The sequence below is a fragment of the Leguminivora glycinivorella genome, chromosome Z (genome assembly GCF_023078275.1).
Source record: "Leguminivora glycinivorella isolate SPB_JAAS2020 chromosome Z, LegGlyc_1.1, whole genome shotgun sequence".
Classification (NCBI taxonomy): Eukaryota; Metazoa; Arthropoda; class Insecta; order Lepidoptera; family Tortricidae; genus Leguminivora; species Leguminivora glycinivorella.
The window spans coordinates 25,368,473-25,389,377 of record NC_062998.1 but is presented as its reverse complement, the minus strand read 5'-3'; the positions used below and the strand labels follow the sequence as shown (position 1 = coordinate 25,389,377).

General features: G+C 35.1%; 1 protein-coding gene across 1 annotated transcript in view; it reads right to left on the bottom strand.

The window, feature by feature from the left end:
- Positions 1 to 20,905, bottom strand: part of LOC125240812 (diacylglycerol kinase eta) — a 112,594-nt gene that overhangs the window by 29,417 nt on the left and 62,272 nt on the right. Inside the window, exons 6-11 of the mRNA XM_048148936.1 lie at positions 20,699 to 20,904; positions 18,973 to 19,169; positions 17,681 to 17,826; positions 8,030 to 8,144; positions 6,291 to 6,466; positions 3,149 to 3,239 (exon numbers count right to left, since the gene is read on the bottom strand). Of these exons, the coding sequence (XP_048004893.1) occupies positions 3,149 to 3,239; positions 6,291 to 6,466; positions 8,030 to 8,144; positions 17,681 to 17,826; positions 18,973 to 19,169; positions 20,699 to 20,904 (931 nt within the window). The remainder of the gene's footprint in view (positions 1 to 3,148; positions 3,240 to 6,290; positions 6,467 to 8,029; positions 8,145 to 17,680; positions 17,827 to 18,972; positions 19,170 to 20,698; position 20,905) is intronic.

The window sequence follows — 20,905 nt, the reverse complement described above, 5'->3', positions numbered from 1 at the left end:
TGGCTGTTTTTTAAATGTATTACATAAACCTATCCATATGCATGTCATATTTAAATCATATATGAATCGGGAAATCTCAGCTGCCAGTACGTACAGCAAGAAGGTTATTAGCCGAATAATAGTTTTTTCACCACACCAACACGAAGAAAATACTGACTATAAAACATCAAACTAAATCAAATCCATCGATTTTTTCAATATTTATGATTCAAAATCATCATTTATAGGTAGGTAAATTCTATCAGCTAGCTTAAGACATCAAGTTAAATTTTGTATGAAATTACTTTGCACTCTTGTGGATAAAATGCAATTTTGCTATCTGTTTTCGAATAGCAAAGTAAGCCTTTACCCGTTCATCATCCTCCTTGCGTTATCCCGGCATTTGCCACGGCTCATGGGAGCCTGGGGTCCGCTTTGACAACTAATCCCAAGATTTGGCGTAGGCACTAGTTTTATGAAAAGCCTTTACCCGTTGGTGTGGTGAAAAATCAATTATTGGTAGTTACTGACATTATATACATTTCAGCTAAGGTCAGTGCGGGCAAGACCGGCATAGTTTATTTGAAATAAAGTTTGAGTGGATAAAACTCTATAATTAATTTAGTCTGGCGTAATGCGCATGGTCCTATGGGATAGCAAATATTATATTTTACAAAGCCTTTATAGTATTTTGGAGAAATAAGGTAATTTTAAGTCATAAAAATCACATTTTTCAAGGCTCGGCGGGTTGACCGTCCCCCCGCGGTGAGTACGGGAAGACCGTCTAGTGCTTGTTGTCGCGTAATTTCATATGAGACTAGGTTCCAAAACCATGATCATTGTTATTTGACGTAATAACAGGGCAGAATGTGCTAGATAATTAATAAAATAACGTTGAAATTTTAAACATATAAGCATTTTTCCATTTATAAGGCAAGACTATGTCCCGTAGATGGGGTTCATAACCTTTTCTTTTCAGGTCCAATTTAGTTACGATATTACAGGCTCATATAAATCTAACTACTTATTTGTTTATGAAACTTTGGTATTAAGTAAAGGTAGTACGTGAATTAGTTTGGTAACATTTCTTAGCAATGTCTGGGTTTTGCTGTAGTCACTACCAGCACACCCGAGAACCTGTTTGACCAAACCCATGACCACTTTTGTGTCAAAGTGACAGTCAGCAATGTCAGATTCCAAAGTGGTCTTTAATTTTTAAATCTGCACCCCCGAAAACCGACTAATGACACCCATGGCGAATTTTGTGTCAAAATGACAGCCAGCACAATCAAGTTCTAAATTGGTTATTAATTTTGGTATCAGCACACCTGAGAATCTATTTGGCGACACCCATGATGTCTTTTGTGTCAAAGTGACAGTCAACAACGTCAGATTCCAAATTGGTCATTAATTTTGAAATCAGCACCCCTGAAAACATATTTGACGACACCCATGACGACTTTTATGCCAAAGTGACAGTCAGCAATGTCAATTAACGGTCGGGTAGCCGTAAAATAGTCGGTTAAAACCGTTTTTAAGGGTATCCACACGATCCCTGTTGGGTAATGCTGACTATAAAAATAATAACCAACTTGAAACCCTACTCTCTTTTGAAATATTTAAATCTACATACATAATACATATACTTAAACAAAAATAATAAAAAACGGGTAGAAATTTTATGATAATTCTACCAACTTAAATATGATGATGAATAATGCAGCTTACTTCTGTTCACCTTTTATCATTCTTCACAACCATGTCACATATATTTTATTTTTACTTATACTTTCGAATGTTTTTAGTGACACAATACGAATCATTACCAAAACTGTATTTCGAAGTTAAAATCAAAAACGGTACAACTACCATAAGCCAAAAACGTACTTATATATTTATATCATTTACACTTGACTTGTTTATCATATGCCGGTCTTGCCTTTCTCTTTTATGCCGGACTTTCTGAGTAGGCACAATTTCTAAGTTACATATTTCAGAACATAAAACTAGAAATTGAGCGCGTTTTGAGTAAATTAATAGTACTAGTCAGAAAGAACGGTTATTAAATGACTACGTTACATATACAATATACAAATATTCCGACTGCTTTTATTTGATTTTAATTTTTTGCGGAACCATGTTGAACTCGATGTTCGAGTTCAAAACACAAATCAAGATTATTGTAAACTAGTGTTCGTCCTAGGGATATATACTGAAGACCAATGGCTTGAGGATGAAAAACTGCTATACCTTCGGAGGTGTGGGACGCGTAGATATATAAACACAAAAGTTATAGTCAATAGACGGTCTTTCCGGGTAGGCGGTCTTCACCACACTGACCTTACACTTATCTGTGTGCGTTAGTGTAAAAGATATGACTATTAATTTGTTTACCAGTTTTGATTACAGAGTCTGTAAACGTATATTCTTGTTTGAATGTAGGCGTAACTGTGTATGTGTGCTAACGGTCCCGAGAATTCGAACGGTAATGTTCTTGATGGCGACTTCCATGCTTATATGAGTTCGTTGTATGACGCTCGTAACTTATTTAAATATAATTGAATTACGCAACTAAGTCATGTAAATTTAACCAGAAAGGATCAAATTTACACTTTTCGGATGGTTAAGGAAAACTTTTATTCAAGAAACATTTAAGAACCTAACTCTTTTTGTCAATAATACATATTACCTAAATAAATGAATCAATTTTAGCAACTAGTGCATAACTGTTCCTCGTTCGCTTCACTTTGCGATCTTCTGGGTCCCCAACTCCGAAGTTGATTCTGTTCAAATTTTAAAGATGAAGTTTTTGCACCTCAGCATATCGGAGACAAGTTATCGTCTAACAAACTATCAAAATTGAAATATCATCAAAACACACCACCTTTCCAGTGGCTAACGTCCGAAATTTAATTTTACATTACGAACTGTAAAACAACAACGGCAAATTAAATTTAGCTTGTTTAAAATTAAATGTTTTCCTAGGTGAATGTAACTTGCAATTTTGTAAAGTAACGTAATGTAATGCAAATTAATTTTCAAATTTAGTGAAAATCATAAATCGAATATCTATTTACTATACATAATACACGTCATTGAAATTACATTCTGTAATTGCAATTAATAATTTGTTATTCAATTACTTTTTGGCGCACACTGGATTTCTTACCTTTTCCGTTTTTTCGATGCTACCTTTCTCAGCGACTGGAGTAGCTGCCTCGCTTTCGCTGTCGCTAGTAGTGTCTCCAGGTTCCCAAAACCTAAAACAGCCATAGTATGATCAAGTAGGTATTATAACGATCTATTTTACAAAGTGTACTAACAGCAACACTCTTAAGTAACCATCGGTAGACTTTATGGCTTTATGCATTACAAATGTAAAGCTAATAGTGTTGCCGATGGTCCAAAAGGAAAAGATCAAGTATTTTTCTGAATTTAAAATATTACTTATTATAGTTATTTGTTATACAAGGGGGCAAAGTTGTATTTTAACGCCGAGTGTGGAATTGAAAAACGAGCAAGTGAAAGCATTCTATAGTTGAACCACGAGCGAAGCGAGTGGTTCGAGAATAGAATCCTGAACTTGTGAGTTTTTTAACACACGAGAAGTAAAATACATTTGCACCCGAGTGTAACACAAAACTTTTCCCCCTCACTGTAGCGAGGAAACTACAACGCAAAAAATGCGTTTATCACTGCTTCCAATAGTTCCGCAGGTGGTAAATCATCATTATTACTAGATTCACCTACTTTTATCAATTTTAAAGCAGTTAATTTGACTTTATTCAAGGTCAAATTACTTTACCCACTAGTGGATAAAATGCGTTTTTACCCTCTGGTATTAAAGGACAAAACACATGTTTCCGAGCTAGTGAGGGGAAAAGTATTTTATTTCCTAATTCATACTTCATATGTGATTTAATTTGGTTATTTGGTTTAATAAAACAGTAAAACCTAATAGGCTACTTGACCCTTTTTAGGGTTCCGTAGTCAACTAGGAACCCTTATAGTTTCGCCTTGTCTGTCCGTCCGTCCGTCCGCGGATAATCTCAGTGACCGTTAGCACTAGAAAGCTGAAATTTGATATCAATATTGATATACCAATCGCGCCAACAAAGTGCAAAAATAAAAAGTGGAAAAAATGTTTTTTTTTTTTGGGTAAAGTGGGGAGTGTTTTTTTCATGTCAACCCTAACGTGTGATATATTGTTGGATAGGTATTTAAAAATGACTAGGGGTTTACGAAAATCATTTTTTTGATATTGTTAATATTTTGGGAAATAAACGCTCCAAAAGTAAAAAAAATGTCCCCCCCCCTCTAACTTTTAAACCATAAGTTTAAAATATATGAAAAAAAATCCTAAAAGTAGAACTTTATAAAGACTTTCTAGGAAAATTATTTTGACCTTGATAGGTTGAACAGTTTTTGAAATAAGGGAAACTACACTGAGCGTGGCGCGATAAGCTCTTGGCCTGTTTTTAAAGTCTATCTTATATATATAATTAAGTACTGTCCAATTAACCGAAATAAAATATTACCATATTTTTGACAAAAACAGCAAAAAAAATTTTTAAAGAATACTTTTTCCCCTCACTAGCTCGGAAACACGTGTTTTGTCCTTTAATACCAGCGGGTAAAAACGCATTTTATCCACTAGTGGGTAAAGTAATTTGACCTTGAATAAAGTCAAATTAACTGCTTTAAAATTGATAAAAGTAGGTGAATCTGGTAATATAATAGTACATTACGATACAAGTGCGTAAAAAAGGAAGTTCGAAACGAGTGGCGATAAATTAAAACACGTCCGAAGGGAGTGTTTTAAATCGACACGAGTTACGAATTTCCTTTTCGCACGTGTATCGTACGACGTTTTTCAGTACAGAGTCTGAGCCTCCGAAGTTTCGACCTGGCATATAATGAACCACTAGTGCGTAAAAAAACACCATCTGTACTGAAAATAACATTTTCTGATTTTTAAAGTATGAAGGCATAAAGTTCAATATGTCACTGATTGTTTTGACATACAGTAACGTTCGAATTCGATGACGTCACTACATCGCTGACGGCGTTTTCGGTAGCCAAAATAAATAAAAAATAAACCGTCCAAGTGCGAGTCGGACTCGCCCACCGAGGGTTCCGTCTCCGTAAAAACTTTTAATAGGTAGTTAAAACAATCTCATGTTTCTCATATAACTCTAATAGGTACTAATGAGCATTATTGTGTATAGCGCCATCTCTCGGTGAATTCGAAAACGAATTTGAACGATTGCTAGTTTTTCAGGGATAATTCTTTATAGTGTCGGTTAGATTTCGACAGTTTTAACTTTATTTGAAAGATAATATTTTTCGTAAAATCTCGTATTAATTTGAAGTACGACATGCAAGGGTGGTTAAAGTGAAAGTTAAAATCTGAAAAGTTTTTAGTCAATTAAAAAAAAGTTTTCAAGTAACAGACACAATTTTATTTTTCCTGAAATATTTAGGATAGAATCAATGTTTCGTAAAATTTTCATAATTATTTGTTGGTAAACTTCGGAGATAAAGGAGGAGGGGGGAGGTATTTTTTTACATTTTCCTTCCAAATTAATTTTTTTCCACAACAAAAAAATTATAAATAATAGTTTTGATATGTTCAATTTCAGCTCTTTCTAACGATACCCCACTTGACCTAGTACTTGACATTTACAGTTTGGCCCCCTTTCATTTTGGCCGTTTTCTATAATTAATATTTATAAATAAATAAAAATAATACTTTTAATTTGTAGAGGTTAACAATGTTATTAACTATTCCAAATATCAAATCGATAGCATAAGTAGTTCTCGAGATATTTAGGAATGTGATAGACGGACCGACAGACAGACGAACAGAGCAGCACCATAAGGTTTCCTTTTGTACCTTTTTGGTATGGAACCCTAATTACACACATTTTAAATCGAAAATACATAGTTACCATACACTTTTAATACCCTAAATCTATAAATACTTATTGTTTTGTTATGTCAAATACTACAGAAGACAACCATTTATTGTGCCGAAGTCGATATGAGTCTAGTAGCCTATTCTCCTCATTTTATTCTATTTGATTTACACAATAAAGTTTTCCAGATAACAAAACATTATTAATATATTCAATTTAGGGACAACGCTGCCAGTGCTATGCCGTATCCGTATCCCATAACATGAGAACGTTGGTGTAACTTAGTGGTTAAGATTGACAAAGTCTGTCACGATGCTGTAGATTACCAAGCTACCTATACCTACCTATTTATTTTTCATTTCTGATTGATCCCATCCATGACAAAAAACGTACCGGCAACGTGCATGATCGTGCGCAAGATGTGCCCGGGCGTGTAGCAGCAGCGACACGGCGCGGCGTAGACGGTGCGCAGCGCGCGCAGCCGCGCCGCCGGCTCGCTCGCCGGCCGATGCCAGCTGCGCACAGCCCGACCGCAACGCAGAACTGGCAGACCCATTCAGGTCTCCTGCCTGCCGTACAAATCACACAATAATCTACATGTTATCATTCCTAATAAAATTTATATCTTCGTAAAATTAAGCTTAAAGTTGGCGCCTAATAATAAATTACACGATGTCATTTTGTGCCGCGGCATGACACCAGGCCGTGACGTCGCATCGTACGATAATATTTTGGATGCCGTCAGAACTATATGATTATATGTTATCGCAGTAAATTAAGATATGTTAGCCGCCGGTACAGTACAGACGTGTTCTTGTCTTGCTGCTATTTAAGTCTCAGAAAAGAAAAATATAGCAGAAAAATACTCACTTAATAAGACAGCCTACATTGAGGTATATGTACTACGTACTAGAGGCGACGTTGCCAAGCGAAAACACTGCACATGCTGACAAATGCGCGGGGTGGGGGGAGCGGCCATTTACGCATAGAGTAGGTCTACCATCAGATGTGACACATTATTATATTCTGCCTAATGGGAATTTTACATTTAGTTAAAATACGGCTATTCTAGTCAAAATGATTTATTTATTTACAACTTAAACAATACAAAATAATATAATTGTGCTGTACTTATTTTCTTCTTTAAAATACAATGAATGAACAATATGTGTGTGGTCAGTTGGTAACCAAGTTTCCTCAGCACAATTTTTGGATAAAGCGTATCCATTGTTCTCTTTTTTCATGACCAGGCCAAAGAAAACTGCAAAAAGTGAGCGTGCTACAAATACAATTTCACTCAAAAAATATTAACAATTTATAAACAAATAAACTTTTTTAATATTATAGTAACATAATTCATGAAGTAGTAAGTAGTTACCTAATAATTTTCCAAATAGAAATATATATATTTCGCAAATATATTAGAAGTGAAACACATTAGTAGGAACAATGTAAATGGCACATCTGCGCGGTTAACTTTTCCTAGTCTATGATTGCGTCACCAAAATGGCGGCAGTCCGCACCCGCTCGCGTGTTTGTAGAATATTCAATCTTAAAATATTATAGACGAGTTTTTTGTTTAATTTACCGATGAAATGTCACACCTTGACTTTTATTTGATTTTTTCGAGTGATTAGAACAATTTTTAAGCACACAAGAACGCATTATTCACGTGGATTGTAAATGAATCACTGCACGTCACTGCACTGCAAGGGCCTGGAGACGACTGACAACGTTGCGGTCCATGGACCGCAGTGGGGTGTGTTAAAATTCTCTTAGCAACGTCGCCTCTAGTACGTAGTACATATACCTCAATGACAGCCTATAACTTTTTAAAGAGTAACCATATGGTTAAATCATAATATGCTAGTTTCCTATACTTAAAATAAAATGTATGCAGTGCAAGAAATAAAGAACCACATAATTAGAGGTAAAACATGGACAGCAGTTATGTTTATACATAATTTCTATTTAATAAGTCAAAGAGAAATATATAATTAATTCCATATTAACAAATCGTTTTGACAGTTCTTAGAAAGAAACTGATTTGACTAGTAGGAAACTAGCCTATTATGTTTCACCTATTCAGTCATGCTCATGAATAAATGTTTTTATATATCTTTTTTTCGAACCTGCATTATCTCATGGAGGTTACTCAGCAACGAACTCTCCGCCACGATGTCCGGAGGTTCAGGGGGAGGCGGCGGTGGTGCAGATACAGCGCGTTCGAACGTCATTATCGACCACCTGGTACAACAGAATTATACAGTTTCTACGAACATGAAGGATTCCATGTAGAAAATCCTATAACGGTGGCGAGATCTGTCTTCCATTTGTAGAGGAGGCCTCAAAAAAATCTGTAAACGCCAATCTTCATCAATTTGAAATAGATGGAATGTCTCCTTAGACCGTTTTCGCGTAGCAACACGGGATCTGGTAGCTGCCCTCACTGACCCGCTATCAAAATATACCCAATATCTTTTTAAAGCCTATATTGTCAAAAATTTGTTTTATTTTTACACATTCACACAGAAAATATATTTTTAAGTTATTTGGCGGTGTTAGAACGGTATAACAATAAAATGTAACAAAATCCAACCAACATTATTTTTTTAATTTTGACACTGTTTCTTTTCGATTTTAACTGTCAAACTTATATGACTGACAGATAATTAAATAAGGCTTTTTTTAAAGTATTACTTAGAGTGGTCGCTCCTTCAGAAACTAAAAAAAAATGTTTTTGAAATGTTGACTTACGTACTTTTTGCAGAAATATTATAGTTGGAGACTCAATTTTCTTCCAGGTTATAAGTTCTATTTAGTTAACCAAAATGAAAAAAAGTTTGTATGATAAAGTTAAATAATTTTAGAGAAAAATCATATTTCATGAATTTGGTTTTTTTTCTGCTGGCTAAACCACTGGGAATTTTTCAACAAAACTTTGCACAATCGTACTACTAAGTGTAAGTAACTATAGAAAAAAACCAGCTCCTAATCATAAAGGGCATTTTTTGTTCCCTTATCCTGCTACGGCCTTTATGTCATCGGCATGAAAGTTACGGGCTCTCGTCATTATGGTCCAAGAGCTGGCAGGATTTTGGAGTAGGTCCTTGAGGCAACCTGGAAAGGTGCTCAGATGCTTCTCTGATCATAGCCAACATCAGGTCTGCAAGTCTGGCAGCTGGGGAGCGGGGCTTTATCGAGCTATGAATTTTTGAAGATTTAATTTTTTGAGGCCCAAAAAAGGTGTTTGAGGCAACCTGGAATTATTAAAAAGTGAAAATAGAGTTCCTCAGAAGTCGCATAGTTTTTATGCCAGATCATTTGGCCGGGTCCTTCACCGTGCCAGAACGGTACAAAGTGGTAAAAAAAAATATTCCAAAAAAGGTTCTTGAGGCAGTCTGTCATTTTTACCAGTGAAAGATGAGGGTCTAAATAGCCATGGAAAAATAATGCCATGACATGAGGTGGGGTCCGTACCCTGCCATTCGATCTTGAAAGTCAATTTTTTAGTTTTTCGTAAATAACTCGTAAACGGTGGCCCGCAGCAAAAAAATATGTTAAACAGAAAATATCTACATAAAATTTCCTACAAGAAAGGTTATGTACGTTTTTTCGATAGGATCAATATATAAATGGATAATTAAGTAAGAAAGTTTTTTTTAATCGATTACATGCTCCGTTTTTCGTCAATACCTCGTAAACGGTGGCCCACAGCAAAAAAATATGTTAAACAGAAAATATCTTCATAAAATTTCCTATAAGAAAGGTTATATAAGTTTTTTCGCTAGGGTCAATTTTTTAGTTGGAAAGTATTTTTAAATAGATATTTGGGCCGTTTTTTGTTGATAACTCAAAAACGGTGGCTCACAGCAAAAAATAATGTTAGACAGAATTAATCTACATAATATTTCCTACAAGAAAGGTTCTATAAGATTTTTCGCTAGGATCAATATTTTAGTTGGAAAGTATTTTTAAATAGATTTCATGGGCAGTTTTTTGTTGATAACTCGAAATCGGTGGATCACAGCCAAAAATAATGTTATACAGAATTAATCTACATAATATTTCCCACAAGAAAGGTTCTATTATATTTTTCGCTAGAATCAATATTTTAGTTAGAAAGTATTTTTAAATAGATTACATGGGCCGTTCTTTGTTAATAACTCGAAATCGGTGGCTCACAGCCAAAACTAACGTTACACAGAATTTATCTACATAATATTTCCTACAAGAAAGGTTCTATAACATTTTTCGCTAGAATCAATATTTTAGTTGGAAATTATTTTTAAATAGATTTCATGGGCCGTTTTTTGTTAATAACTCGAAATCGGTGGCTCACAGCCAAAACTAATGTTACACAGAATTAATCTTCATAATATTTCCTACAAGAAAGGTTATGTACGTTTTTTCGATAGGATCAATATATAAATGGATAATTTAGTAAGAAAGTTTTTTTTAATCGATTACATGCTCCGTTTTTCGTCAATACCTCGTAAACGGTAGCCCACAGCAAAAAATTATGTTAAACAGAAAATATCTACATAAAATTTCCTATAAGAAAGGTCATATAAATTTTTTCGCTAGGATCAATTTTTTAGTTGGAAAGTATTTTTAAATAGATATTTGGGCCGTTTTTTGTTGATAACTCAAAAACGGTGGCTCACAGCCGAAAATAATGTTAGACAGAATTAATCTACATAATATTTTCGACAAGAAAGGTACTATAATATTTTTCGCTAGGATCAATATTTTAGTTCGAAAGTATTTTTAAATAGATTTCATGGGCCGTTTTTTGTAAATACCTCGTAAACGGTGGCCCACAGCTAAATAAAATGTTCACGAGAAAAAATCTACATAAGATTTCCTACAAGAAAGGTTCTATACGTTTTTTCGCTAGAATCAATATTTTAGCTGGAAAGTATTTTTAAATAAATTACATGGGCCGCTTTTTGCTGATAACTCAAAAACGGTGGCTCACAGCCAAAAATAATGTTATACAGAATGTTCACACAACACAATATATATACGTTTACCCAAGTACTCGTACGAAGACCGGTTGACGACACATGACGTCACACACATACGTCACGGCTCCCCGCGCCGCGTACCTACATTAGACTGCACCTTACAGCCGAAGCGGCTACACATATATCTCTATAGATTCATTAAAAATTACCTAACCTACTTGTACCTAGTTATTAAGTTAATAAAAAAGAAGATAGTACTATCCTGGAGTTCTTCATTCTTCATAAGAAGATCTTATATTGAGGAGTACACCGAACACAGAATTAATCTACATAATATTTCCTACAAGAAAGGTTCTATAAGATTTTTCGCTAGGAGCAATATTATAGGTGGAAATTATTTTTAAATAGATTTCATGGGCCGTGTTTGTAAATACCTCGTAAACGGTGGCCCACAGCTAAATAAAATCTCCACGAGAAAAAATCTACACAAAATTTCCTATAAGAAAAGGTTACTGCAGTTATAGGTTACTACAGTTTAAATCCATATCCACATCCTGTGTCCACATCACTTTTGTCTGAACTCATTTTGAAATTTGAAAAGCATAGATATTTGATAAATCCGAGCAAATATAGGTATAATTTTTTAAATATCCGCGCTTTAACTTTTTTTGAAATCTTCTTCATCTTTTCCGTACATGTTGTATAGGGTAACAAAAGAGGAAAGTAACAAAAATGTATGGAAATTCTGGGACACTTTTTGTCTCCCATTGAGATTGAAAGTACTCGTGATTCTGAGTACAATTGACCTAAAATTTCCTAAAACAATCAAAATTTTTTTGTTGTCAAAAAAAAAGAAATGCTCGCGTAAGGTCTGCAATGTACAGTCAACTACAAAGAGATGTGTCCATGTTAGTCTTACAAAAGTAAATTTTCATTTGCATTAATGAATTACCCTTGGTTCGTGACATTTCTAGTAGCCATCAAACCTTACATTATCATCGACTCGTTTAATATGCAGCAATGATGTATCCCACTACGTTTCCTCTTAATTTACACATACAAACCTTTTTTATTACCTATCTCTGTGTATTGACAAATAAAGGTAAACTCCTAATGTTAAAAAGAAATGTATCCAATATATTTAAATTCAGAACAGAATCCAAACAAATGATCTTCAAATTTGAATACAAAAATTTCTTCTTTACGTAGTTTGTTAAGAGACAACAGGAGCGAAAATCCTAAAATGGAAATGTCCCCCTTTCGAATAGGGAATATTTGTTAAATATACTCTTGTTATTTATTAACTAGGTTTATAGAAAACAATCGAGGTGCCACTCTCGACTATTTCGTCCTCTAAAACTTAATCAATCTAAAATTTAATAATATAGTAGTATAGTTTCTTTATAGTTTTGAATGAAAAATGTTACATTTTGCAAAAAACGCTCTTCTTTAGGAATAAGGCCTCTTAACTTAACCTTGGTTGATTCCGTTTCGCGCTACTTAGATAGAGGGATGCAGGTGGACGTGCTGTACTTTGATTTCAAAAAAGCCTTTGATCGCGTAGATAACGACGTACTCTTAAGCAAATTATGCAGCATTGGTTTCTCGCCAAAACTGCTTTGCCTTTTTGCTAGTTATCTACGTGACGTGATAGACGGAAATATGTGCAGCACGGATGCTTTGTGTCGAGTGCCTACCCCACCCGTTCCGGGGTCAGTCAGGGCTCTATTCTGGGTCCTCTGCTCTTTGGTGTTATGGTCAATGATCTGGCCTTGGTGCCTAAGCATGCGCAATGCCTACTCTATGCTGACGACCTGAAACTAATTTACAGGGTCTAGGAAGATTCTGACTTACAATCTTTACAAAGTGATATTGATCGGGTTTATGCGACTCGGCGACTCGGTATACATGGCGATCTGTTTCGCTGGATAAAATCCTATGTAGAAAATAGGACTCAGGCTGTTGTTTTGTCTGGATATACATCACAATACAAATCTATAACTTCTGGGGTACCATAGGGCTCTCACTTGGGCCCCTTACTATTTATGTTATATATAAACGATATCACAGGGTATATACAATATTCAAACATATTACTGTATGCTGATGATACTAAAATTTTTAGAGTAATCAACAATGTTTCTGACTGTGACCTATTGCAACAGGATTTACTAAATTTTGAAAGGTATTGCTTGGACAATAATTTATTTTTAAATAATGATAAATGTAATATAATTAGTTTCTCAAGAAAAAAGAACAATATTGAGTATCGTAATACACTTTGTGATAAAATGTTAAGTAGAGTATCTGAAATTAGAGACCTTGGTGTAACACTAGATGCAAAATTGACATTCATTCCTCATATAGAAAATACTTTAAAAAAATCTTTTAAACAATTAGGTTTTATATTACGTGTCGGAAAACCCTTCAAAAATTCATCAACTTATAAAATATTATACAACAGCTATGTCCGTAGCCGACTTGATTGCTTGCACCGTTTGGAAGCCTTTTCATTCTATTCATATTAATAGAATTGAAAAGCTCCAAAATAAATTTATAAAATCACTTGATTTCAGAACTGGTAATCACTATGTTAATTACACTAACTCTCTACAGCGTCATAAAATGCAGCCTCTCAGTAATCGGTGTGACTGTGCAGACTCTGTATTTCTTTATAAAATTTTAAATTCAAAATTAGAAATCCCTTGCTTACTTGAAAAGGTTTCTCTCAAGGTCCCTCGTGCCCGTATACGTAAATGTCGCAGAAAGGAATTATTCTCAATCCCTATTAGCAAAACATGTTATGCCCGTAATATATTTATTAGACGCGCTTGCAACTTTTTTAATAAATGTGATACACTAACAGACTTTGATATTTTTAACGGGAGTATAACATCTTTAAAGAGATTGTTCCAATGATTAGTATTACGATTTGCCATTGTTACTTAAAACCACTAGATTCCATATACTTACTTACAATTAAGTATTACATTTTATAAAACCATGTGTAACTGTCATAGTTTTCTCCGTTGTTGATTTGTAATTTTTTTAATATTAATATACATATAGGTAATATCTAAATTAGCACATCTATAATTAATTAAGGAAACTGTAGGTCTTTAGCGTAGACAGTATCATTGTAGACATTTTTGTATATGACCGTTTGTTTCTTAAAGATTAAATAAATAAATTTATGAATTGAGTCTTGTAAACAAACTTCTGAAACTTCAGTTCAATGTTGACAACTGTGCGGTTATTACTTTTTGTAAAGCGCGTAGTTCCCTGTGTAGGCAGTATCTCCTGGGGTGGAAACACATCGCCCGTGTCACATCGATACGGGACTTGGGGGTTGTTTTAGGTTCCCACCTTAACTTTCATGAGCACATGACAATGCTTGCTGCAGACTGTTACCGCAGGCTTGGGTTTGTTGTCCGCAACGCCAAAGAATTTGACGATCCCAGGGACATAAAGCTTCTTTATACTGCCCTCGTGAGAAGTAAGCTTGAGACAGCCTCAGCCGTTTGGAATCCCCATGAAGCGCCCTACATCCTGCTGCTCGAAAAGGTCCAAAAAACATTTTTGCGTTTCTTTTATAAAAAAATGTACGGGTATTACCGATTCTTGTACCCAACAAAATTCCTTTTGGGGACGTTGGGTTTCTTCTCGTTAGAAGTTAGGCGTAATGTCGTGCTGATGTCTGATGCATGTGGTATTTTGAAGGAGGAGTCAGATTGCCTGGTTTTAGTATCCCAGCTGGTACGTCTATTGGTTCCCCCTGTGACGAAATATGCTTTTCGTGAATGTAGGCACCCCCTACTGGTGGTGCCGGCCGCTCGAACCGTGTTTTGCCGCAAGTCACCGCTAGTTCGTGCACTGCAAATAGTGAATGAGTTTTTAGACGTGGCACCTAATGTTGATATTCTTGCGAGCAGATGGGCGTTTATACGTGACGAATGCATGAGCTTTTGTGTGGGATTGGATGCTAGGCCTTCATCTGTTATTTATTAGTTATGTTTTGGTATGTAATGTTTTGATTTTGCTGTTTATTTAATATTTAATTTTGTGTTACGTGTTGTAATGTTTATTTAAAATTCACGGTGCTTTAGTTTTGTATACTGTCATACTGTGTAATTTTCTTTGTGTAAATAAATAAATAAATCTATTTAAATATTATTGATCCTAGCGAAAAAACGTACAAAACTTTTACTGTAGCAAATTTTATGTTTGTTATTCCCGTTGAAGATTGATTTAGCTGTGGACCACCGTTTTCGAGTTATTTGCAAAAAACGGCTCGTGTAATCTATTTAAAATACTGTCCTACTAAAATATTGATCCTAACGAAAAATCTTACATAACGTTTCTTGTAGCAAATATTATATATATTATTTCTGTTTAATATTATTTCTGGTAATAATTTCTGATCCTAGCGAAAAAACGTATACAACCTTTCTTATAGGAAATTTTATGTAGATTTTATTCTCGTGAACATTTTATTTAGCTGTGGGCCACCGCTTACGAGGCATTTACAAAAAACGGCCCATGAAATCTATTTAAAAATATTTTCCAACTAAAATATTGATCCTAGCGAAAAATCTTATAGAACCTTTCTTGTAGGAAATATTATGACGATTAATTCTGTATAACATTACTTTTTGCTGTGAGCCACCGTTTTTGAGTTATCAACAAAAAGCGGCCCATTTAAAAATACTTTCCAACTAAAATATTGATTCTAGCGAAAAATCGTATAGAACTTTTCTTGTAGGGAATCTTATGTAGATTTTTTCTCGTCAACATTTTATTTAGCTGTAGGCCACCGTTTACGAGGTATTTACAAAAAACGGCCCATGAAATCTATTTAAATATACTTTCCAACTAAAATATTGATCCTAGCGAAAAATATTATAGAACCTTTCTTGTAGGAAATATTATGAAGATTAATTCTGTGTAACATTAGTTTTGGCTGTGAGCCACCGATTTCGAGTTATTAACAAAAAACGGCCCATGAAATCTATTTAAAAATAATTTCCAACTAAAATATTGATTCTAGCGAAAAATGTTGTAGAACCATTCTTGTAGGAAATATTATGTAGATAAATTCTGTGTAACATTAGTTTTGGCTGTGAGCCACCGATTACGAGTTATTAACAAAGAACGGCCCATGTAATCTATTTAAAAATACTTTCTAACTAAAATATTGATTCTAGCGAAAAATATAATAGAACCTTTCTTGTGGGAAATATTATGTAGATTAATTCTGTATAACATTATTTTTGGCTGTGATCCACCGATTTCGAGTTATCAACAAAAAACTGCCCATGAAATCTATTTAAAAATACTTTCCAACTAAAATATTGATCCTAGCGAAAAATCTTATAGAACCTTTCTGGTAGGAAATATTATGTAGATTAATTCTGTCTAACATTATTTTTTGCTGTGAGCCACCGTTTTTGAGTTATCAACAAAAAACGGCCCAAATATCTATTTAAAAATACTTTCCAGCTAAAAAATTGACCCTAGCGAAAAAACTTATATAACCTTTCTTATAGAAAATTTTATGTAGATATTTTCTGTTTAACATATTTTTTTGCTGTGGGCCACCGTTTACGAGGTATTGACGAAAAACGGAGCATGTAATCGATTAAAAAAAACTTTCTTACTTAATTATCCATTTATATATTGATCCTATCGAAAAAACGTACATAACCTTTCTTGTAGGAAATTTTATGTAGATATTTTCTGTTTAACATATTTTTTTGCTGCGGGCCACCGTTTACGAGTTATTTACGAAAAACTAAAAAATTGACTTTCAAGATCGAATGGCAGGGTACGGACCCCACCTCATGTCATGGCATTATTTTTCCATGGCTATTTAGACCCTCATCTTTCACTGGTAAAAATGACAGACTGCCTCAAGAACCTTTTTTGGAATATTTTTTTTTACCACTTTGTACCGTTCTGGCACGGTGAAGGACCCGGCCAAATGATCTGGCATAAATACTACTTATGCGACTTCTGAGGAACTCTATTTTCACTTTTTAATAATTCCAGGTTGCCTCAAACACCTTTTTTGGGCCTCAAAAAATTAAATCTTCAAAAATTCATAGCTCGATAAAGCCCCGCTTCCCAGCTGCCAGACTTGCAGACCTGATGTTGGCTATGATCAGAGAAGCATCTGAGCACCTTTGCAGGTTGCCTCAAGGACCTACTCCAAAATCCTGCCAGCTCTCCGTCTATTAGCCAATACACACATGAGGCGGTATTGTGCGCGCGAGCGACATGAGCATGACGTTTTTAAACACATTTGTGAGGTATAACAAAACATATGAATAAACTCGAGCGCACAATGTTATACATCCGGAGATGGTCCCCGCCAGGTGCAACGACAACTTTATTGCAGAATTATTATTAAGTATTATTATTTATTTATCATTCAGGCAGGTAGTTGAAGACAATTGCACAAAAACGTGCTGAGCTCGTATGTGAGCTCATTCGCCAGTTAATTGAAGTAAGATAAAACACTCCCAGTAAGCTAAAAGTACGGTCAACCAATTTGAATCCTAGGCCACTCTAGAACCCTGTCTCATTTAAACCATGTTCTATTTGCCATAAGAAGTCACATTGACGTTTACTGTGCAAAGGTTCTACAGTGGCCTAGGATTCAAATTGGTTGACTGTACTTCCAAGGATACCTGAAATTGTTCGAGTATTGATCTCTCTTTTGATATTTGACAGTTCTTCTTTGTCATCCTACTTGTATGAGCTGTTACAAACGGCTACAAATGTGGGTTCGATACTACTTATAGATGTTGTTACCTGTCGAGCATTTTGGTTGAGGCACGTTCGTAGCGCTCCAGCAGCTGCTGAAGGTTAGCGGCGTCGTCGCAGGACGCGCCCCAGCCCAACACGCGTGCTAGGTCATTCCCGGTGCCCAGGGGCAGCACGGCGGTCTGAACTTGACGCTGCTTAATCATTCAAAACATGCATTAATTGTTCAAACTGTTACTAACTTATTAAAGGCTCACAAAGTCACAAATTAATAATGTCATACTAAGACATGACTAATTATAATCACTGATCAGTAATATATTGTTAAGGTACAGTCAGCCAAGAAAGTGGTTTACCACTTTTCGACTCTATCTTTAAACAGATAAGATCGAAAAGTGGTAAACCACTTTTTTGACTGACTGTACAGGGAGGGAAAATTTACTAGATCCGTCATTCTTCGGCTCTAGTGTCGGGAAGTAGTCAGTATTGGGAAGACCGTAACCACCCTACGAAATGTATCCAATTGTTTTGTCGACCGATTCAGAATGTAGAATTTTGAGCGTTGCAGGGGTTTTAAGGCACAAAATTTACATCAATTTGTCACAACACCAACACGTGGAAAATATTAACTGCAAAACATCAAACAGTTTATTTTGTTTCATATTTTTTAAACATTTAAGAGTCAAAATCATAATTTAAACGTTTATTCTACCATCCAGGGGTGGACATCAAGTTAAAATTTCTACTAAATAACTTTGCACTCTTGTAGATAAAATGCAACTTTGTCATTCGTTTTTGAAGTATCAAGAGAGCCTTTGCCTGTTGATGTGGTGAAGAGTAATTTAAGTACATAAATGGAAAAAGACAGATTTCTAACCGCTGTTTTTATTCAATAATTTTTACTTGTAAATTTGCAAAATATGTGACGTCACACTAGGGAGGGGGGGGAGTCTAACACATGTGACCAGCTGTGACAAGGAGAAGGGGGGGAGGGGCCAAAAAACATTTTTTGTGTGACGTAATTTATGGATGATCCCTTTTACGTAAAATCTTCGTTTCAAATTCTTATAAAGCTTTCAAATAAAGTTAAAACTGTCGAAATCGGTTAACTTTATAAATAATTATACCTGAATAACCAATGTACTATACAGGTAGCTCAAATTAGTTAGCGAATTCACCGAGAGATATTAGAGTTATATGAGAAACATGAGATTGTTTTAACTATTGAAAGTTTGTACGAATACGGAACCCTTGGTGGGCGAGTCCGACTCGCACTTGGCCGGTTGTTAAACCAATCGGATCACTAAGTGTATACATCTCGCTTAAATGAATAATCTTACATGCATATCAAGTTTGTCTATCTCCTGAAGCACCCAGCCGACGGAGCCATCACCCGAGCACACTAAGACCCTCAACGGTGCAAAGTGTCGGAACAGTCGCAGGCCTAGTCTCGGACCGGCGCCGCTCAGCTCAAACACTTGCGCCGGGTTCAGCAGTTGTTTGAAACGACGGAGAAATTTTACTCCTTGGTTGTCCCCTGTATTAACAGTGTTAAATATCAGCAAAGAGGATAGAGTATTATAGAGAGTTACTGCCGAAGTAAAATGTGTAATCACCGTGCATAGACTGCCATCTCTTGACACAGGCTTAAAACTTTTGAACCTCAGTTTTGACAATTTGGCCCATATTCCTAGATTGATATGTGTTAAAATGTCAAATATTAATATTAGCGCCATCTAGCTGAGCGTACCCCAAAGGTGTAACGCCATCTAGGTCACCGTACCTTTTTCTGTATGGTACTAAGGTACGTTTTTTTCTTAGACTTTATCTGTCTAGATGGAGTTATATATGTCTTTGATATCAGTAAGCAACCCTTGTTCGAGAGGCCGCCACGAATATTTTTTAACTCTGTTAAACAACGTTGCATACAATACTTTATCTAATTAAGTTGAGTAGGGACCTTTCCTTGTAACACCTTGCAGTCTTTGCTCTTATTTTTTTAAAGTTTTATAGAATAACCTTCTTCAAATACCGAGTTTTAAATCTTTACTGGGTTTTTACACAAAGTTTGACAGTTAAAAAAATACATGAATATGACTAATACATTTTTTTTTTTTTGGGTGGATGAATTAGTTCCCTAATGTCTTAAAAAGTGGTTTTTATTGTCAATAGTAGCTAATGTACACTCAGTTCAACCTTACTTGTCCAATCATGTAAACAAACACTGCTGGACATTATCTCAATTTTCTCTGGAATTGCACATTAACCATCACTAAAAATGTTATTATACACTTAAATAAAACACAAAGTATTGAAATCAATCAAAACAACCACTGAAAAATATCATTTCTAAAAAACGATTTTCATCAATAATTGTAATTACGAACGGATGAAATCAAAAACTCCTGACATTACGAAGTCTAGATTGTCTATGAGTCGTAATGTTGGGATGACTACTTATCGTTATGAACGATCGATATTAAGGTTTGAGTTTGTATAGCTTGGAAAAAATGCGTTGATATTAATTAAAATAATTTATCAGATTTATTAACCGACTTCTTTACGTTTTATTTCCTACCTCTTTACAATAAATATTTTAATATCAGTATATTTTTTGTTGTATTAATGTTAATGTTAGGTACTATGAAATGAATACTGTACTAGCCTTTTCCATAGGATTGTTGCAAATGTGACGAAACCTAATTAAATTTTGGTTTTTACATAGATGTTGTGTGACGTAAAATTGAAAATCCTCTGATGACATTAGCAGCGTTTATTTACAAATTATCGTTAATACATCATTTTATCGACATTTCCAATCACTAGTATTGTCTTTGATCATATTTGACGTTTCGTTTGTTTACATGATAGGACAAGTAAAGATGAACCGACTGTAGACACTTTCATCTTTACGTTACGACTGTTTAAATATGGGTCCGTGTGCCTGGTATCTTATCTTCCCCTTTATTTATTCTATGATTATAAAAGTATTTTTTTAAAAGAGGGATGAAATGGGTAAAACCAAATAATAATTAATTGGTGATCATGAATGAATGCTTCTCTTACCTGATCGAGAATTCACAAAAACAATTAGAGGCGACGCGTTAGTAGGTCTATCTGGCATCCAGGCATCGTCTGGACCAATCGAATGAAGGCGGGTGGGCGGCACGACGGAAGCTCGAGCGGCACCCAGAGAGCACGCCGCGCGCCAGCTTGGCTTGCATGCGGCGTGAACACTTTTGCGGCACCATACACATCTGAAGTCTTGCAACC